This window comes from Neurospora tetrasperma, assembly GCF_000213175.1.
Source record: "Neurospora tetrasperma FGSC 2508 unplaced genomic scaffold NEUTE1scaffold_81, whole genome shotgun sequence".
Classification (NCBI taxonomy): domain Eukaryota; kingdom Fungi; phylum Ascomycota; class Sordariomycetes; order Sordariales; family Sordariaceae; genus Neurospora; species Neurospora tetrasperma.
Window position 1 is genome coordinate 9,521,117 of NW_009799179.1, and position 20,119 is coordinate 9,541,235.

Genomic DNA, 20,119 nt, shown 5'->3' on the forward strand with positions numbered 1-20,119 from the left:
GGGGGGGGGGTATGATGGTTGTTAGGTCTTGATAAGGAATACTGGATGTGATAAAGGAAGGTGTGGGTTACACTTGGACGGCCGACGCCCAACTCTCATCTTGGATGATGGCATGTCGTTCACGATCCCAAGTCCAAGGTTCAGGACGGTGTATTGACAGGCCTCTTGTCCCGCAAAGAGTGGCTTGAACGGGTTTTGAACAAAATTAGGGACAGTGGATGGGCAAGGGAAATCATTGGCTTCTGAATCTCACCCCGGAGATTTCACCTTGCTTTTTTGGCGGTGCTGAGCCGTGGACAAGGACAAGATGGTGATTCTGCAGGGCTGGCCCTCGTGATGGACATGTTGACTTGACCGCCTTATGGGCGGGGGAAAATGCGAATCGTATGCGATTGATTACCCGAGATCTTGCAGGTGATTCTCTTGCGGCGTCAGTTTCTGGTGATGAAAAGGGCCCTGATGACAGTTCGGACTTGACAACCACCAAGGCTGACATTGAAGAGTCTTCCCTCTCTGGAGCCTTGAGTGCGCTTCTCCCCCTAGAGGCGATCAAAAGCGAGGTGTCGACAATTGAGCTGAAGGTAGGCGCAAGACTGTCTCAGGCGTCAGTCAGTTGGTGATGGCGGGGTTATCCGAACAGCCAGCTCGAGCCGCCCGTGTCTTTGGAGTCGCTGATGGACCCCGCGTTCCATTTCCAGGACTGGCGATGGGCTGAGTTTGGGTTGCGCTTTGGGGTATCATTATTCTGCGAAATTGGAAGAGGAGGAGGGTCGTCAGCCGAGCCGAGCTGTAGGTAGCACAGTTATCACATTTGGCAGGATCAAGACAAAAGAAAGAGAGGAAAGTGGAAGCTCGAGGTAAGTACCTTGATACTTGGGCATTCGAAAATCGAATCCCTCCACTTCACACATTGTGGAGACGAAAGGAATGCCCTAACACCTTGGACAACCCTAACCCCAATAAGCCATGACGATACCTAGCGACGCCATTTTGGTCAAATCTGTCTGACCAAGACACACACACACGGTGACAGGAGGGTGTGTGGCAGAAATATCCATGATTCCACGATATCTTCTCGGTGGGGCCCGCGGAGTGCCCCGGTCCGAGGCGGGTTTCATCGCGGACTCGCTTGATGGACGTTAAACCTGTTCGATGGTCTTCAGCTCTTTCCGGAAACAATAGTCAGTCAGTCAGTCACATATTGAAAGGAACTGGCGACACGCCTTTTGCTCGGCGACTCCATCTCGAGGAGGAGGATGCCATCAGAAACCACGATGACCAACAACCGACAGCGAACTAAGAGTGAGATGATAACGCTGCGCCAATGCCCTCTTTATCACACTCAGTGCGTCATGGGCTGATGTTCCGAACATTCAGTCTCCAGTCTTGATCACGGACGAAAACTCGACGAAAATCGAAGTCCGGAAAGGCACATGGAAGTGCAGTGAGAAATCTCAGGATTGGAGGAGACACGGACCGCTGCCCTGCATCTGCAAGGTACCCGGTACCTTCCTTGTCTTGATGGGAGAACTACGGTGTGAAGGAATGAAGACAGACACTTTGGGCAAGAGCAAATGCTTCTGGACCGATCGGTCAATGGGCAAGAGCTTCGTTGAACTCTGCAGTGCAGTGGTCACAGGTCGGAGTCCGTCTCATCCATACGCAGGGCAGCCAGGGCATGAAGCCCTCGTCTGTTCTGCTTCCTGAATTATCCAAGACAACCAAGACAATTTGATGGGCTAGACTAGGCAGGCAGGCTTCACAATGAGTCCGAGTCGAGATTCTCACACCGACCAACCATCACGAACCTCACATCTTCACATTCGTCAACATCACCAGACTCTTGATCAATCAGCACCTCTACGCCACAAGCAACTTTTCGGCTTTACAAAGACGACACAAGGCCAAAAAACCACAAGGACCACTGTGTTTCCATACTCACGGCACCACAGTTAGCCATCCCGATGCGGGGAATGTGGGCATTGGTCAGTCATCCCAGACGGCCTCGTGTGGCTTGCGGTGGCACTCCGGAAAGGCTGACCCGGCCATGTCTTTCCAGATGTCCTGATGCTACCTTACCTAGCTACCCTTTCCTTTCCCAATGCATACATACTGTAGAGGCAGTACCTCGCTCACTCACCACACTCATCTCACCTCACTCCTATACTACATCTCAACTGGGGTGATACGAGTTGACAAGTAGGCCTCGACCACTCTGCTGCAGTTAATCTCCACATCAACTGTTACCGAAATCCGAGTCTACTGCATCAAAGCTCGACCGGCCAACCGAGATTGACCCGATCCTGCCATGAGTTTTCTCTCTCTCAAGAGTTGGAGACGGAACAATGGCACCTCCAGGTTGTTGGTGCAGCCGTTGCCTCGTTCACAGCAGCAGGCTGCCACTATGACCACTTACAACGAGTTGGGCCTTACCTATACGGTTTACCCAAGGCCACAAGTGTGGTGATACAACATGGCGGCCATGCGCTTTTCCTGTCGTGTAGGTTCGGAATCAGTCTCACCCACTGCCTGGTTTCCACTACACCGCCGCGAGTTCATGTACCTTGCCTGGGCTTACCTTACTTATACGGATCATGCCGTGTTCGCTACACCCACCGGCTGCTCCCATGGTGCCGGCTACACCACCTACGCCAGCTCCTTTTCCCTCTTGCTTTTCCAAGAGCAAAATCGGTCTATTGAGAGCACTAGTCTAGGGGTCACCAGGTGCACCATTGTCAAATAGCCCAAATATCACGGTCTTATCGCGACCCATGTTGGCCGTTTGGGATACTTAGCTGCTCACAAATATTTCCCCTTGTAGAATATCGAAGTTTTCCCAAGGCTGGCCCAACACGATGCTACCCTCATCCATATACCCCTGCCGGGATCCCCTCCCTTCCCCCAGCTCCATGACATGCAAGCAATATGGGCTGTGCAATATCGTCCATCAGCAGCTCACATTTTCTGGTACGATGAGATGGTCGGCACCACACTGGCACACCCTCTCTCTCACTGTGCTCACATGGCAACACCAGAACAACATCCCCCATCCGGCACCCACACCTCCCACCAAGAACTTGGCTTTTCGCTTACCGGCAACCACCAAGAAGCGTGGCAAGGGTGTCTGTTACTCTCCCGTTGACTTGTTGCAACCAAAGATTCGAGAAAAAAAAAAAAAGTCAAAAAAAAAAAGTCACTGGTACTTCGTATTGCCATTTCTTATTCTCATGGCTCAGCTTCGCCTACAGATGTCAGCCATGGTGTTACCTGGCCATGGAAGATATATAGCTATCATGGTCTCCTTCGTTGGTAATGCCTCCTTCTTTTTTCGATATCCCCTTCTCTTTGATTCGCTGTCGTACTGGTGTCCGCCATAGGACATAACACTTTTCCATCATGAGGGCAATTCAAGCAGGGGCCGTCTTGACCTCTCTTCTTCTGTCTTCAGTAAGCCTCATTCTTGACAGGTGCTTCGCTCTCATGATCCATAGCTAACTATGCGCCCAGCTGCCACTTACACTTTCCCAACTCGTCATCCCCACCAATCTTCCAGGCGTTTGGGAATACGATGGTTGTTATACCGAGGTCGACCGAACAATTGGCGCGGCCACTTATGCAGACGGCGAGGACATGACCAATGAGGCTTGTATCTCCTTTTGTACCGCAAGAGGCTTCCAGTATGCCGGAACCCAATACGCACAAGAGTGTTATTGTGGTGAGAGCATTGCCACCACTGCTCAAAAGCTCGAGGATTCACAATGCAACATGGCTTGCAAAGGAAACGCAACAGAGCCGTGCGGGGGCTCCTCGAAACTGTCCATTTTCCACAGCTCTGCCGCCGTCGGACCTCAGGCGAACCCTGGTGTCAATGGCTATTCTCTTCTTGGTTGCTACTCGGAGGGCACAACCGGCAGAACACTTACCTTCGTTGTTGGTACCATCCCAGGCGCGAATATGACGGTGGACAAGTGCACGGCCGCCTGTGATGCTTCCGCTTACAAGTACGCGGGTGTGGAATATGGCGGTGAATGCTGCAAGTTCCCTCGAAACCACTTGAAAGGGAGCCCATGCTGACTTTAGAAGACTGCGGTAATCGCATCTCGAATGGCGGTGCCCCTGCGACCAGCGGATGCACCACGCTTTGCAACGGCAACAGCACCGAGTTCTGTGGCGGTGGTAATCGCCTCAATATCTACATCAAGGGAGATCTCCCGCCAACTTCGACCGTCTCCGGCATCATTGCCATTACATCTTCAGCCGTTCCCGAACCCCAAGACCCTGCTCAGCCGGCGTCCGTTGGAAACTACGACTGGTACGGATGCCGCACCGAGGCCACTGGCAACCGCGCTCTGAGCGCTGCTACCACTGCGTCAGATGAGATGACACTCGAGGCCTGTAGCGCCTTTTGTGCTGCCTACACCTTCTTTGGTGTAGAGTATGCCCGCGAATGCTACTGTGGCAACAGCCTCAATGCTGGGTCTGTGGCCGCACCCGACTCTGACTGCAGCATGACCTGCGCTGGTAAATCCACAGAGTATTGCGGCGCTGGAAACCGACTGTCTGTCTATGCCAAAAATGGCACCGAACCCCCAAGCACGACAGTCGCTCCTAGCTCCACCGTTTCGTCTGCAATTCCCCAACCCACCGGTCTCCCCGAAGGTTGGGCTCCTCAAGGCTGCTGGACTGAGGGAACCACTGGCCGTCTCCTCAACCACCAGGCACCCGACAGCCAGACTAATTCTCAGGTTGTCTGTGCCACGTATTGCGCCTCACAGGGATACACCATCTCCGGGACCGAATATGGCGTTCAGTGCTTCTGCGGAAACTCGCTCTTTAACAGTGGAGCGAAGGTTGACGACAGCCAGTGCAGCGTCAATTGTCCAGGAGACGCAAGCCAAAAGTGCGGCGCAGGTGATAGACTCACCATTGTTTCCCGTGGTGAACCCCAAGTGGACCTTCCTCCAGCTCCGAAAGAGACGGTGGGTGACTGGGCCTACAATGGCTGCTATGAAGACAACCTCAACAACCAACGCACATTCTTCTGGCAATCCGAGTTCCCCAATGTCATGACGCCCAAGATGTGCCTCGATCGATGTGCCGAATACGGATACATGGCTGCTGGTCTCGAATACGGACAAGAGTGCTACTGCGGTGATCCGGCCAACATTGGGACATCCGGTGCCACCAAACGCCCCGAATCGGAGTGCAACATTGTCTGTCCCGGTGAGACATCGTCCATTTGCGGTGGTGGTAGCCGCCTCACAACCTACTTCTGGACAGGAACACCCTTTTACTCGTGGGACTTCCCCCAGGATTATAGGGCCGGCAAATATGAACTACTCGTCAACGGCGTTACCGTTCCACTGATGACGTCCGAAACTATCGAAGGCAAAATCAGCTTCCTTTCCAAATGGGGAACTGGACCTGCCAACGAAACGGGTGCATATGAGCTCGATCTGTCCAAGATCGGTACCAATGCGGCCTTCCGTGAACTTCATCTCAAGACTGATGTGTTCTGTGCTGGTGGTGTGACCTTGCCCGACAAGGTAGGCCGCCAGCTGACAGTGGGGGGTTGGTCTGGAGACTCTACCTACGGCACTCGTCTGTACTGGCCTGGTCATGACTGGGAAGAAAACGTCAACGAGCTGAGCTTGCAAGCGGGTCGCTGGTATCCCAGCGCCATGGTCATGGCCAACGGCTCTATCTTTGTGATTGGAGGCGAGACTGGCTCAAACGCTGCCGCCGTCCCTTCCATTGAGGTCTTGCCCTATACCGGAACCAAACCACTCTTCATGGAATGGCTTGAACGCACCGATCCCAATAACCTCTACCCCTTTGTCGCAGTGCTGCCCAGCGGTGGCATCTTTGTCCAATACTGGAACGAAGCCAGAATCCTAGACGAGAAGACCTTTGCCACCATCAAAGTACTGCCCAAGGTCCCCGGCGCCGTCAATGACCCCACATCCGGGCGCACCTACCCCTTGGAAGGCGCCGCCGTCCTGCTCCCGCAGCGCTACCCATACTCCGAGAACCTTGGGGTCCTCATCTGCGGCGGTTCCAACGTGGGCCCCGGCTACGCCCTCGACAACTGCGTGTCCACCCGTCCCGACGACGCCAACCCGACATGGGTCATTGAGCGCATGCCATCCTTCCGCGTCATGCCATGCATGGCTCCCTTGCCGGACGGGACTTACCTGATCGCCAACGGCGCCCACCACGGTGTCGCTGGCTTTGGTCTCGCGAACAACCCGAACCTGAACGCTCTGCTCTACGACCCTACAAAGCCCGTTGGCTCCCGCATCACAGTCATGGCCAACACCACCATCGCGCGCATGTACCACTCCGAAGCCATCACGCTTCTCGACGGGCGCGTCATGATCTCCGGCTCCGACCCCCAGGATGCCGTCAACCCCGAAGAGTACCGCGTCGAGGTGTTCGTCCCGCCTTATCTCCTCAACGGCAAGCCGCGGCCCACATTTACTCTCGCAAACAGAGACTGGGACTGGAACCAAAAGACCATTCCCTTCACCCTCGGCGCTGCCGCCCGTAACGGCGCCATCACCGTCACTCTTTTGGGATCGGTATCCAGCACCCACGGCAACTCGATGGGCGCCAGGACCATCATGCCCAACGTGCAATGCACGGGCACGTCTTGCACTGTGGACGCGCCGCCTAATGCGCATACTGCGCCGCCCGGATGGTATCAGTTCTTTGTGCTGGATGGAGGAGTGCCGGCTGTGGGTGTGTATGTGAGGATTGGAGGGGATCCGGCCGGGTTAGGCAATTGGCCTAATACTGATGGGTTTTCGAAGCCGGGGATTTAATTCTATTATGGTTGAGATTTGGTTTTGAGTGTTTAGTTCTCTTCGTTTGTGGGTTATTGTATGATGGTTTTTTTTTTTCCTCTTTCGTGCAGTATCTAAATTTTCTTGGATGAGAGGTGGGCGGGCTTAGCACCTCTTTGAATATCAGGAAGGAAGAACACGATGGATATCCCCCAGTAGCAGCAGATGGAGAGTAGTGAGTGGTAGTTATCTTTGGACCTGACATAATATGATATGGCTCCCCCTTTTTCTTACCTACTTACCTAGGTACTCTCCCAGCCGCTGATATCTTGTCTTTGTGTATGTATGGCTTCTCTCTCTTTTGGCAGCGTAGGGGTAAGGAGGTAATGAGATAGGTGATACCAAACAAACAGATAGCGAGAGAACAAAACACGATAGGAACTTACACAAATACCTACTTATATGCTTCACAATGTTTCTAATGCAATGCATAATCATGCAATCAATCATCTTGTGCTTGGTCTGATCTGCCTTGTACTCTATGGCTACTAGACTAACTTACCACTATAACATGTCTTCTCATAATATCTACCATTACCTACCTACCTACCTACCTGCCTACCTACCTGCCTACCTACCTACTTAAGTAAGTAACAGATAGACTAGTCGCTACCTACCGCTATGTAGGTACCTACCCAGCAGTCAAATACGGAAATTCTGTAGAATACCTTATTCAAATCACACATATAAAAGTCTCAAGTAGAAGTCGGAAGAGCCAAGCGGCTGAGCAGTTACTTACAATCAGGTGTTTTAGAAACATGTATTCCCTTATCCTGTTATCAACTGGATCATCTATCCTTTTTCTTTCCCCTTTTTTCTTTTCTTCTTTTTTTTACTTTACAATGAATGTTTGTTGACCCATGTTGGCAGTAACTGAGATACCCTTTATACTGTACACGGACACTGACGAGAGAAGAGAAGTAAGTGTAAGTGCATGATATATACTAACTGATAATTTTGTAAGGTAGGTTTGGTACATCATAGGTACCTGGACTACCTTTATTCTCGTTCGTATAGTTTTCCTACAGCCCTTACATTCACTCAACTTACCTACTTGACCACCTAATGCAACTCGATCCACTCAACTCAACTCAACCCAACTCAACTAAAGTAAACTCAACCCAACCCAACTAAACTATACTCAATCCTGAGACCGAAGCCCCCAAGGCGAGTTGCAACTCGGCTCCTCTAGACAATTAGTGATAAACAAAGGTTGTATGAGGGAGACCTTTTGTACGAGGACCGTACCATACCATAACAGTTTCAGTCAGTCCTAGATCAAGGCTAGTGGGACATTTGTTGTAGTGGTTATGATATGATTGTGTATTAGGTTAGCCAGGCAGAGTAAACAGAGAGACAGACAGACAGACAGACAGACAAATACCAAACATTAACTTCCACAGATACCCCTCCCCTCCCCAACCAATACGAAAGAAAAAAACGAACAAACGAACGTCATCAAAAATCCAAAAACAAATTACCTGCCTGCCAATTCACTATTTCACAATTCATCACCTATCTCTACTATACACGCACACAAATAGTATACCGCTACGAATGCGTAGGCATAGCCACATCCGCCTTCTGTCCAATCGCGTCCTGCGCCGCCCAATGCGCCGTCACCGTCTTAAGCTGCGTATAAAAGTTGACTCCCGGCTTTCCATAAAACGTACTCGCTCCTCCCCCCGCAATACTCTTCTTGTTGCCCGTGAAGCTGAACATGGGCAGAGGCACAGGAATCGGCACATTGATACCCACCTGGCCCGCCTCAATGCGTCTCCTGAAGGTCTCAGCCGTTGGGCCAGAGCGAGTAAAGATCGCGACACCGTTGCCGTATTCGTTGCTGTTGATCAGCTCGATGGCTTCATCTAGTGTCTCGACGTTGAGGCAGACGAGGACAGGACCAAAGATTTCTTCGCGGTAGCATTTCATGCTAGGGGTGACGTTGGAGATGATGGTGGGAGCAATCCAGTTACCGTTGGGATACTTGGCGGGCTTGTAGCCGCGGCCGTCCAGCAGAATGGTGGCGCCCTCTTGCTCGGCCGAGGCAATCAGGGACTCAATGCGTTCCTTGCTTTGCGGGCTAATGACGGGTCCCAAGTCGGCGCCCTCTTCAAACCCGCCGTTGACGTTGAGCGCTTTGGCGCGCTCAGCCAGCTCGGGAAGCCAGTTCTTGGTCTCGCCCACCATGACGAGGGTCGACAGAGCCATGCAGCGCTGGCCGGCGGCACCGAAAGCGGCGCCCACGACGGCGTTGAGAAACTGGTTCTTGTTGCAGTCGGGCAGGACGGCGGCGTGGTTCTTGGCGCCCAGATTGGCCTGCACGCGCTTACCGTTGGCGGAGCCGCGGGCAAAGATGTACTCGCCTGCCTTGTTGCCGCCGACAAACGAGATGGCCTTGATGGCGGGCTCGTCGAGGATGAAGTTGACGGTGCGGTGGGCGCCGTGGACAATGTTGACGACGCCCTCGGGGAATCCGGCCTTTTGGACGAGTTCCGCCAGAATCATGGCCGCGCCCGGGTCGCGCTCCGAGGGCTTGAGGATGAGCGTGTTGCCTGTCACGGTGGCGATGGGGATGCACCAGAGGGGAATCATGGCGGGGAAGTTGAAGGGGCAGATGGCGGCCACGACGCCCAAGGGTTCTCGGTAGCTGCGCGTTTCCATGTCCTTGGCCACTTCGAGGACCTCGCCCTTGAGAAGCTCGGGAGCAGCGCAGGCGGCTTCGGCGACTTGCAGACCGCGGAGCACGTCGCCCTTGGCGTCGGCAAAGGTCTTGCCTTGCTCGAGGGTGATGCTGGCGGCGAGACGGTCCCAGTTCTCGCGGATCAGACCAACGAACTTGAACATGATGGCCTGACGGTGGAGAACGCTGGTGTTCCTCCACGACTCAAAGGCCTTCTGGGCCGAGGCGACGGCGGCCTTGAGCTCCTCATCGGTGTTTTGGGGCACGCGGGTGACGAGGTTGTTGGTGGCGGGATCGTGGAGGTCGATGTACTGGGTGGTGGAGGAGGTCACGAACTTGTTGTCGATGAACCAAGGAGTGTCCTTGACGTCGACGATCTTGTCGTGGGTGGTAGGATAGCTGGTCGCGGTGCTCTCGAGGGCTGCGGCGGCAGGACGGAGGTGGTTGGCGGTGGCATGTATCCTTCGCGCCGCGGTGGCGGAAGGGGTCTTTGCTGGGGACGACATCTTGGAGGCGGAGGAGAGCAGAAGTGGTGATGCCCTGCGTGAACTGGTGGAGGCGAGGCGACGACCAGCGGCAGAGGCAGACGCTGAGAGACCCCGAGAAGTGAGGCGCTGCATGTTGAGTGAAGTCTTGGACCAGGGAGAAGTCGAGGGAGGACGGAAGGTAAGAGAGGAAATGGAAATGCAACCACGGGACGAGAACCGTAGAGGTCAGTCAGTCTCAGGCTGTTTGTTACCTTGACCTAATTCCTAGCTGACTGGTTGAATCAACGACAGCAAGGAGATAGGAGGTCCGGCCATGATGCCCTTTTATCAAACACGGACCGATACCGCTTTCCCACACATTCGAAACCACCGTTGGCCCGAGGCGACTTTGTTCCCGGCTTGAACCAGCTCGCTCGGTTGATGAATGGTGTCCATCCAGTGCCCGGTGTCGCTGTGTCGTCCTAGCGCATACGTAGTGTACATGCTGTCGTGCGGGGGAAGTGCGGAGAGATGGAGATGCTTCTTTGCTCGCAGTGAATAAGCCGCCGCCTGCCGACCAACCAATGACCTTCCTCGACCCTTTCTCCCTGTCGGAAGACGGCGATCACTCTTCTCCACTGTGTCTTCATAGCGGGACCCCCTCATCAGGCACATCCCAGCCAAAGTCAGCCCAGCGGAAGACGGGGAAGGAAACGGATACCCGGCAACCAGATCAAAGCTCCGGGCTAGTAGTGTAGTGTTAAGTAGACAACATCACGGAGTTCACCGTCACTATCAGTCAAGATAACGCCGTCACATCAACACTCCACAATGCCTTAACTGCTTCAGATAATGCAAAAAAGTATTGTGATAAGCCTAGGTAAATAGCTAGAATACATGTGTGCGCGCCTCCCCACCCTGATACTCCGAGATATCGATCAAACACTTCGAAACTGAACCCAAACCACAAAGAACCTTTTGGCCAACTATACCCAGGCCGGTATCGCTTCAGAGCTAAATGAAAATCATCATGTCACGTCAAAACACCCAACTAGATGAGGTGATCCTGTAGTCTGTTTCTTTCCTCTTTCAACAATCTCAGCCTCCTTTTATTACCCGTTAATAACTAGTTCCACCTCCAACTTCCTCACCACCACCACACAGTCTGTCTGCTTCTTACGACTGGTTGCGGGTGTTGCGCTTGGTAGCCTCCTTGGCCTTCTCAGTGCCAGTGGCAACAGCCTCGGCAGCCTTGTCCTTGACGTCCTTGGCCTTCTCCTTGACATCCTTAGCAGCCTTCTTGACAGCAGGGGCAGGAGAGCTGCCGCCAGAGACAAGGGAAGCGAGGATGGCAATGAAGGTGACGAGGAGGGCGGCAGCGCCACCAGCAACCTCGGGGACAAACTTGATAGCCTCGACGGGGTCCTTCTTGGCAATGGTCACAAAGAGGTCAACCTTCTCCTTGATGTAGGTAACGGGGTCCTCGGTGAACTTGAGGTCGCTGGGCGAAGAAGGCTTGTTCTCCTCGGGCTTGGGCTTCTCAGCCTCCTCGAGCTTCTCCTCGACGGGGTGCTTCTTGAAGAAGGTCTCGTCAGCGAGAGCCTTGGCATCCTCAACCGAGTGACCAATGTAGATGTTGTCAAAGAGAATGTTGTTCTGCATGGTCCAGATCTCGAAACCGATAGCGCCCATGGGCTCAAAGTTGGCGGGAGTCTTGTCCTCATAGTAGTCGGGGTTGGCGATCTTACGAGGAGCCCAGGGTCCCTTGTAGGCGGGGTTGTCAATGAGAGGAGCGCTCCAGATGCCCTTGTAGTCGGGGTTCTTCTTCATGGGCTTGGTCCAGGGGCCGCAACCAGAAACCTCGAAGCACTTGGGGTTGGGAACGGTAGGGGCGATCCAGTCACCATCCTCCTCGTCATCCCAATCCTCAGGCTTCTGAGCCTCTGGGTCGGGGATGGTCTGGGGCTCATCAACGAGCCAGTCCTCGGGCATGGTAGCCTCCTCGTCGACAATCTCGTACGGGGCCTCCTCATCCCAGTCGTCGGGCTTCTTGGCATCGGGGTCGGGGATACGGGCCTGGTCAACCCAGTCCTCGGGCTTGGTGTCGTTGGGGTCGTCAATCTCCTTCTCGGGGTTGACCGAGGGAACAAAGTCCTCAAGGAGGCTACCCTCCTTGACGGTCTCGCCATCCTGCTGGATGAGGAAGGTGTTGTTGGGGTGGACAATGAGCGTGTAGAGCTCCGTGGTCTTGACGATCTTGGCCGTCGGGGGAGCGCTGAGGTGCTTCTCCTCATACTCGCCCGTCTTGGGGTTCTTGTGGTTGAAGATGAAGTGCACCTTGTTGGTGTGGCCGCACTTGTCGGGGCCGAACATGATGACGTAGGGAGTGGTGTTGGAGAACTCGTCCTGGTGGAGAGCCTTGTTCTCGCGGAGGAGCTTCAGGTAGGCGCCACCGCACTCGAGGCCGTCTGAACGGTGTCTGTTAGCAATTGCCTGTTATGAGAAACGGGTAGCGGGCGATAGTGACTTACTCTGAAGCTTGACCTCATACTGGACAACGAGGTCCTTGCCCTTGGGGTCGATTTGCTTGGGGAACTTGGCCGAGATGGCGTGGTGAGCAGCCGCGTTCTTGACAACGAGACCCTTGTCGCCCTCCATGCCCTTGAAGACGACGGGCTCCTCGACGGACCACTCGCCGACGTAAGCCCACTCCTCCTCGGTATCAGGGCCGGTCTCCTTCTTGGCGTGGGAAGGCTTCCAGCGCGCGTCCCAGCCATCGGTGAACTGCTCGAGGAAAGGAGCCTTGAGCTTGGTAGGCTGTGTGGGTGTGTAATTGGTCAGCTGCTGTCCGTGATGTCGATGTAACTGGAGTGCATTGACGACGACGACGACTTACAGTAAAGGTAGGGATCTCGGCGGGAGAAACCGAGGTGGCGGCCTCGGCGACAGTGCTGGAGGAGCTCTCGTCCTTGAGCACCTTTTGGGAGTCGTCGGCGCTGACACCTCCGGCAAGGAGGGCGGCGCTGGCGGCAGCGGCAGCTACGTTGAACCTCATGATGAAGGCGAAGTGGCTGTTATCTCAAGCTGGATTCGCAGTCGCGTTCGTATGTGTGTGTGGTTGAGAGAGGTGTTGGGGATGGAGAGAGGGGTTGTTGCTGAAAGAAAGACGTCAAAGTCGAAGTCGAGGTCGAGTTCGAGACAAACAGACAGACAGAGACAAGAACCTTGTTGGGCAATGGATATTCACTCCCACGGCACAAGGAAAGAAAAGAGGAAGAAGAATGCAGGCGGCGATGGGGGGAAAGGGTTTCGGTGGATGATGAATTAAAAGTTTCCAGGCGTGCCCGGTATTAACTGACCTCTTCACAAGTGACAACGTGTCTTTAATGGGCCGCCCTGCTTGAGATGACAGCTGCTGCTGGGGGGGCTTGGGGGGAGGGGAGCTTTGGCGCGGCGGCAGCGGGCGGGATCCTGCGGAGACCAACATTAATTATTGCGGGGGCAGGTTTGAGGCACAGGCCTGTTGCTGGAGGCTCCATCATATGACAAAGTGGCCTCTCAGCGTCGTTTCGGAGTCCAGTCGGCTGGAACTTGTGGAAATGCTTCGAAACTTCCACGGACGGGATTGGACAGACGACAGGGGTCTCTCTTTTCATTGGCCAACCTTGGACTGTGTACTGTGTATCTTGATACCTAGTAATTGTTCTCTTAGTCTTAGAACCCATTGTCATCCCTCTTTGCCATGTACAAAAGAGCCAACGTGTATGTGGCACAAACGGTGGGTTTTCATCTCAGCTTCCTCAGCTTGAACCTGTTATTGTGGTTGTTGGTCTTCCGGTGTAAATGTGCCCATCTCCAACTCCAAATCGGAATGTCTTCACCGGCACCAAAACATGGGGCCATGGAAGCATCCTGTTGGTCAATTGTGTTGGAGTCGTTCATTTTAGCGCGTGTGGATTATGTGGGGCTTTCCGTTTCGACCACGAACATGGCCATGCAGCGAGGTGAACGCTTTCTCGCCAGTTGTTTGTCTCTGTTCGTCTGGTATGAACATGGTGATGTTTGTGCGGTGAAATATATGATACCTGTTTCGAGGTTTCCACCACCGTGTCTTCCAGAAGGTAAAGTGTTATTGTTCCGAGATCTCGATCTTCGTCGGATGGATCCGCATCAAATAACCATTCTGGCAGCGGAGCTTTGCAGCTTCCGAGTATGGAAAGGCGAACACCTTCTGAAAAAGAAGTCTGGCTAACAGTTGAAGACATCTTAACCCGAGTTGGAGCCTTGATGGCCTCTTAGAGGTAAATTGGCAGGTCAGTTCTCGAGAGCCACGAATGTAAGTTTGCAGATGGCGCCTCAAAGTGCAGCAAAGAGCCGGCTGAAACTTCGAACGAACTCTTCACATTCATTCGAGTTCGCGGCTCAACCAACCCTTTGAATGAACTAATACTGTGGCTCCGTCCGTTTCAATATCCGTCCCATTTAGCCTCATCTCGCCAGTCTTAATCTCGAAGAACTTCAACTGCAATACATATTTACACGGTGACAAGTAGGATCCGCACGGCAGAAGCTCCCGACACTACCTATCCATAGCGCCATTCTTCCCGCACCCCAGTCCTCTACCTAAACTGGGCGCGGGACCACAATTTTTTTATTTCTTGGCGCTAAACTTGGGTTGCTCCCGTCCGCGCACGTCAACGGCCGCTATCGAAATCAATCGCGAAATCGACCCCTCCGCTCCGTGCCTGAAGGGACCCGACCCAAAGCCCGCGCCGCGATTCCCAACTCCGCGACCCTTCCCCGTTCCCCGCCGTCCGTCTGGTAACACTTCACGACACATCCCCAGCCAGAGTTTCGCTTGGTGCCCTCGGTCGGCCCCAATCCCGTCGCCAAAATGTGTTCTCCCACCACCACCACCGAAAACAACAACGACCACCTAGTCCAATCCTCCGACCCCAACCACCCCGCCAACCTCATCCCCGCCCTCTGCGCCAAGTTCTGGACTCTCGGCTGGGTGACCGGCACAGGCGGCGGCGCCTCCATCCGATCCGATGACCTCGTCTACCTCGCCCCCTCGGGCGTCCAAAAAGAGCTCATGAAGCCCGACGACATCTACGTCCTGTCCTTAGCCGCCCAGACACAATCGCTCGACAAGCGCCAACGCGTCTACCTCCGCTCGCCAGCCAACTACAAGCCCTCGCAGTGCACGCCCTTGTTTCTGGCGGCGTTCACCAAGCGCAATGCGGGCTGTTGTATCCATACGCACTCGCATTGGGCGGTGCTGGTTACGTTGATTCTGGAGACGCAGGGCGCGGGCAAGGACAAGGAGTTTATGATCAACAATATCGAACAGATCAAGGGGTTTGGAAAGGGGTTTGGCAAGAGTGGGAATTTGGGATACCATGATACGTTGAAGATCCCGGTGATTGAGAATACGGCGCATGAGGAGGACTTGACGGAGTTTTTGGAGGAGGCCATGGATAAGTATCCGGATACGTATGCGGTGTTGGTGAGGAGGCATGGTGTCTATGTGTGGGGGGAGAATGTGCACAAGGCCAAGACCATGTGCGAGAGGTATGTCTGTTCTTTTTCTCGTGTCTGTGTTTGCCTACTGTTGTTGTCTGGCCGTAAGCTAACCGTGGGATCTGTGTGACAAACAGCTTGGACTACCTCTTCCAACTGGCCGTCGAGATGAAGCAGCTCGGTCTTCCTTGGGTAACCGATATCGAGCCTACCGTTCCTACGAGGAAGTAAACAACAACAATAACAACAACAATAGTGATACCACAAAAACAAAGAAACATTCGATCAAAATCATACACACAAGTTCAGCTCAGATGTGTATCTAATCCACAAAGTAATTCAAACCGCTGTGCTTTATATACTACAATACCGCTCGTCACCATTCACTCCCTTTCAACTTTTATCCCAAGTTTCCAAGGAAGGTGATATCAAACACAGACAGACCCAAACCGCCGCCGCAGCTGCAGCAGCAGAAGAAACCCATTAAGTCCATCAGTCATCCATCCCGAGCCATCATCATCATGCATCCCAACCATACATAACCATCAATCCATACCCATAACAATCCCATCCGCTCATTCCATCGTGTCAGCCCATAGCCATAACCATCACATCAAATCATACATTCCATCCAAAGCCATCAATCATCCCACCCACCCCAACTCATGTTCTCATAATCTCACATCCCTTAAAGCAAAGCCGCCACCGCCCAAAGGAACCCTCCCAACCCGCCCACAGCCCCAGCAGCCCGTCCAGCTGCACCACCCGCACTCCTCGTGCTCTCCACCAACGCCGTGCTAGTATCACCCTTGTTGTCATCATCACTTCCCGTCTCAGTAGGCTCAGCACCACTAGCCGCACTAGTGCTCGTAATCGTCGTGGTAAAAGATCCGCTCACCATGGTGCTGACCACCACGACGTTTGTGCGAGTGACACCAGTGGTACCAGAATCAGAAAGAGCGGTACCGGTGGGGTTGGCGACGACAACGCCCGCGGCTCCAGTGGTGGCGGTGAAGTAGTGCTGGCTGATGCAACCTTCTACGCAGGATTGGTAGGCGGCGTTGTCGGCGTCGGTGCCGCTGCCTTTGGGGCAGGCGGTTACGCAGTCGTTGGTTGCGTTGACCTGGAGGAAACAAGAGTTAGTGTGTGTTGGGTGTGTGTGTGCTGGCAAAAGATTGGTGGAGCTGAGGGTTGTTGAAAGTGGTGAAAGAGAGTGACAGGTGAAGAGAGAGAGAGTGAGGAGGTAAGTAGGTTAGTAACGTACATCCGAATCAGAAGGGTTAGGAACAGCAATGCACTTGCTCGTGCAAGAAACGTCGCCGGCGTCGCACGCCTCTATGCACTTGGTGATGGCGGCCTGCTCCGAGTTCACAGGGTACGAAGCCGACGTGGTGGCGTTCTGGGCGCTGGCCGTGAGGGCAAAGAGGCCGGTGAGGATGAGAGGTGTGAAGCGCATTTTTGTATGTTTTGTTTTGTTTCGGTTCGTATTAAATATTATATCAAGTGAAGGTATTCCGATATCTTATATCGTCGTCGTGTTATGCAAACAGCAAATCTCAACAAGCGAGTGTGAGAGCGAGTGTGTGTCGTCGGTTTTCAGTACGCGTATCTTACTTGGATGGAAACAAAACAACAAAAAGTTCTGAGGAGAGGAAGAGAGAGAAAAGGAAAAAGGGAAGGGGGGAGGAGGGAGGTGGAGGTTATATGTTATGTCATATAAAAAGCAGCAGCTGAGTCTTCTTCCACTGGGAAGGGAAGAAGGGAATGGACTCATACCATTCGACATGACATGGCTGCGTGGACACGACTACCTAACCAACGGACAGACACACACACACACACACACACACACACACACACACACACACACATGCAAAGCCACCCACGGGCACCACTTCCCTAGCTAGCTCCAGTCCTCTAGTCTCCATTTTCCATGTTACGGACCTTCTTCTCCATTCACGCCGTAGCAACCAGAACCTACTACCGTCAAGCACCACTTAGACAACCTCATCCATTTGATATCCCTGCCTGAGCACACTCGATTCGGTTATACCCTTTCGCAGCATAACAGCTACATACAGATAGGGATACTGCCCGGGATAAGGTAATGAACAACAAAGGGATCATCGTGGGAACGGAAGGGATGACAACCAAAAACATCAGACAATCTCTTTTCGCCCGCTGTGTCTGTCTGTCTATATTTCGCGAGGTCACACAAACACACAACTAATGCTTGAACCGGGCTGTGTGTGAGGACTGACACGACATCCTGTCCAGCACAGCAGGAACGTCTTTAACACAACACAACATATCCACTTTCGAGGCGCATCGCTCTCGTGGAGATCAGTTGGTGGTGTTTGTCTCTCTCCCATCTGATGCCGTCCACCACTCAAAGGGCTCGCTGCCGCCGCTCAGACCAGGCCACTCCCCTGTCCCCTGTCCCCTGCCTTCGTGTCTGTGGACATTTGTGGGGGAAAGACTGGAGACACAGCGCCCATGTCCGTCCAAGACTAGCAAGTCCAAGACTGGAGAAGTCAGTGGAAATCACCGACACCAGCCAAACACTTTTTTTTTCCAACTTTTGCAACGACGACAAGTCAGGCAGGAGGCAGGCAGGTAGTACCTATCGTGACCTTGTTTCCCCTCCCCCGGCCACCTCATGTTCTATCTCCTACGGGCACAGACGTTTTTGTTTGCGTCTGCATATAGTTAAAAGCACTCAGTTATACCATCTCTAATTACCGGTCACAGGGATATATATGTACAATCTTGGTCAGAACTTTATGCACTTCCCGTTGATTTCCCTTGACTTGGCGGGTGTTGTAACCAAAATAAAATTACTTGCTTGCTGCCACCTACCACATCCAGCCATCGTTCCTTTGTCCAAAATATCTATCTGTCAGTGCGATGGTGGTGGTAGTGGTAGGTGGTATCCATCTGCCATCGAGCCATCCATCCTCTCGTCCCGTCGCAGGAGACGCCCGGGCCTGGGCATTGCCAGTGCCAGTGCCAGTGCCGAGACGAGGAGGAAAAGCTGAGGGAAGTGACGACTGACGAGAGGACAAAAAAAAGAGTGGGCGTGGTGCTCCTACTATTCTTCCCGATTCGGTAATCCCATTCAGGGCAGTGGCCAATCAAAACCGAGACAGAGTTTCGGAGTTTTCACACTAGTGTAGTTGCAATTCGTGTCGGTTGTTGTTTGACGCTGGGCCACGCGCCGCTCTCTCTCTCTCTCTCTCTCAGCTTCCTTTCTTTTCCATTGTGTTCCTCTTTTTCTTTCTTTACAAAAGTTGGAAAATGACGGATTTCGGCACTCACGATATTGACCCGTTTTGGGGTTCAACAAACCAAGAGGAATGGAAACAATTGCGCACAAGCTTCAATTTGATAAGACAAAATAAAAAAAACTTCAGTTGACAGGACAGACCGCGCGGGGCGGGCCGAGAAGTGTCCGTCCAAAGTGGAAGGGAACGGACGATGCACTGCACTGCACTGCACTGCATTGCACAGCGAGCGTCCTGCACCACACACTGAAAAAGAAAAGAAAAGAAAAGAAAGGAAAAAGCGAACATCGATGCACGCCTCACTGTAAATCCAAATCCATCAAATCCGTCCCGTCCAAGCCAGCCACCACCCCCGGACCGCTCAGCGCAAGCCATGAGCCATGACCATGATCAATGTGATTGACTGACTGACACAGATGGAAGGCTGGGACTGGGTGGGTGAGTGATCAGCATCGGCCTCGCTTGGCTTCGCTAGGTGGTAGGTTGTTTGTTGGTTATTTGAATGTGAGGCGGTCGCCGGAGAGAGAACTGAAACACTCACTTCCTTACTACCAACCTCCAGCTTCTGTCAGCGGCCTCCAACATCAAATCTACCACAAACGAGAAGCCGAATAAAATCATCCATAGACGAAGACAGAAGAAATCAAGCAAGGTAAAATATCATGATTGGAGGTTACCTTGGTTGTTAGGTTCAGTTGACCCAAAAACGCGGCACGCCTTGACCCTCGTTATGTAACGCTCACACACACACACAGAGAGAGAGATCAAATCGTGAATGCCTAACTAAGGTATCCAGGCCTTTTGCTCTTGTCCTATGTAGGTCTACCTACTTAGGCCCGGGTCTGTGGCTTGTGTGTGACCGTGATTGACTATGTATTGCGCTGCGTTACGCAAGGCAAAATCTTGGATGTTACCTTGTATGGTAAGTGTTGTGCTCAAACTTTGTTTACCTCTACTTATTCTCCGTGGTACACCTTTGTGCATACACCTTGTGATATACACCCAACGAAATTGACGTGAAACCATACTGTAGTCTAGAGGTAGGTAGTTTTAGCCGGCCTCGAGCGAGTTCACCATGTCCTCCCCGACCGAGCCCGAGCCCGAGCCTAACCTACCATAAGTCTTGCGCGGCTTCGTTGTGTCTTGTCGGTCGGTGCGTGGTCTGGTCTGTACTGTAGGTACGCACATGTATTGTTGTTTTTCGTAGTACCGGAAATAGTAACTTTACTTAAGCCGTTAGTTTTTTTTTTTTTTTTTTTTTTTTTTTTTTTTTTTAAATACGAGGGACTTCCCAGCCAACAACATGCAATAACCGTT

The 20,119-nt window shown here is 53.0% G+C and overlaps 5 protein-coding genes across 5 annotated transcripts; 2 read left to right on the forward strand and 3 right to left on the reverse strand.

The window, feature by feature from the left end:
* Positions 1-3,343: 3,343 nt before the first annotated feature.
* Positions 3,344-7,082, forward strand: NEUTE1DRAFT_150970 (uncharacterized protein; the record flags this gene model as incomplete). Its single annotated transcript, XM_009859011.1, has 3 exons — positions 3,344-3,447; positions 3,508-4,033; positions 4,084-7,082. 3 exons carry the CDS (start codon positions 3,397-3,399, stop codon positions 6,822-6,824), a joined length of 3,318 nt encoding a protein of 1,105 aa, XP_009857313.1.
* Positions 7,083-8,396: 1,314 nt separating this feature from the next.
* On the reverse strand, positions 8,397-10,034 carry NEUTE1DRAFT_54435 (uncharacterized protein; the record flags this gene model as incomplete). The annotated part of the gene is made up of 1 exon (XM_009859012.1): positions 8,397-10,034. The coding sequence occupies one exon, from the start codon at positions 10,032-10,034 to the stop codon at positions 8,397-8,399; it is 1,638 nt and encodes a 545-aa protein (XP_009857314.1).
* Positions 10,035-10,838: 804 nt separating this feature from the next.
* On the reverse strand, positions 10,839-13,422 carry NEUTE1DRAFT_74601 (uncharacterized protein; the record flags this gene model as incomplete). The annotated part of the gene is made up of 3 exons (XM_009859013.1): positions 10,839-12,463; positions 12,527-12,812; positions 12,892-13,422. The coding sequence occupies 3 exons, from the start codon at positions 13,048-13,050 to the stop codon at positions 11,172-11,174; spliced, it is 1,737 nt and encodes a 578-aa protein (XP_009857315.1).
* Positions 13,423-14,869: 1,447 nt separating this feature from the next.
* On the forward strand, positions 14,870-15,810 carry NEUTE1DRAFT_74605 (uncharacterized protein; the record flags this gene model as incomplete). The annotated part of the gene is made up of 2 exons (XM_009859014.1): positions 14,870-15,569; positions 15,656-15,810. 2 exons carry the CDS (start codon positions 14,890-14,892, stop codon positions 15,747-15,749), a joined length of 774 nt encoding a protein of 257 aa, XP_009857316.1.
* Positions 15,811-16,206: 396 nt separating this feature from the next.
* Positions 16,207-16,974, reverse strand: NEUTE1DRAFT_106609 (uncharacterized protein; the record flags this gene model as incomplete). The annotated part of the gene is made up of 2 exons (XM_009859015.1): positions 16,207-16,641; positions 16,783-16,974. 2 exons carry the CDS (start codon positions 16,972-16,974, stop codon positions 16,207-16,209), a joined length of 627 nt encoding a protein of 208 aa, XP_009857317.1.
* Between the last annotated feature and the right edge of the window lie 3,145 nt (positions 16,975-20,119).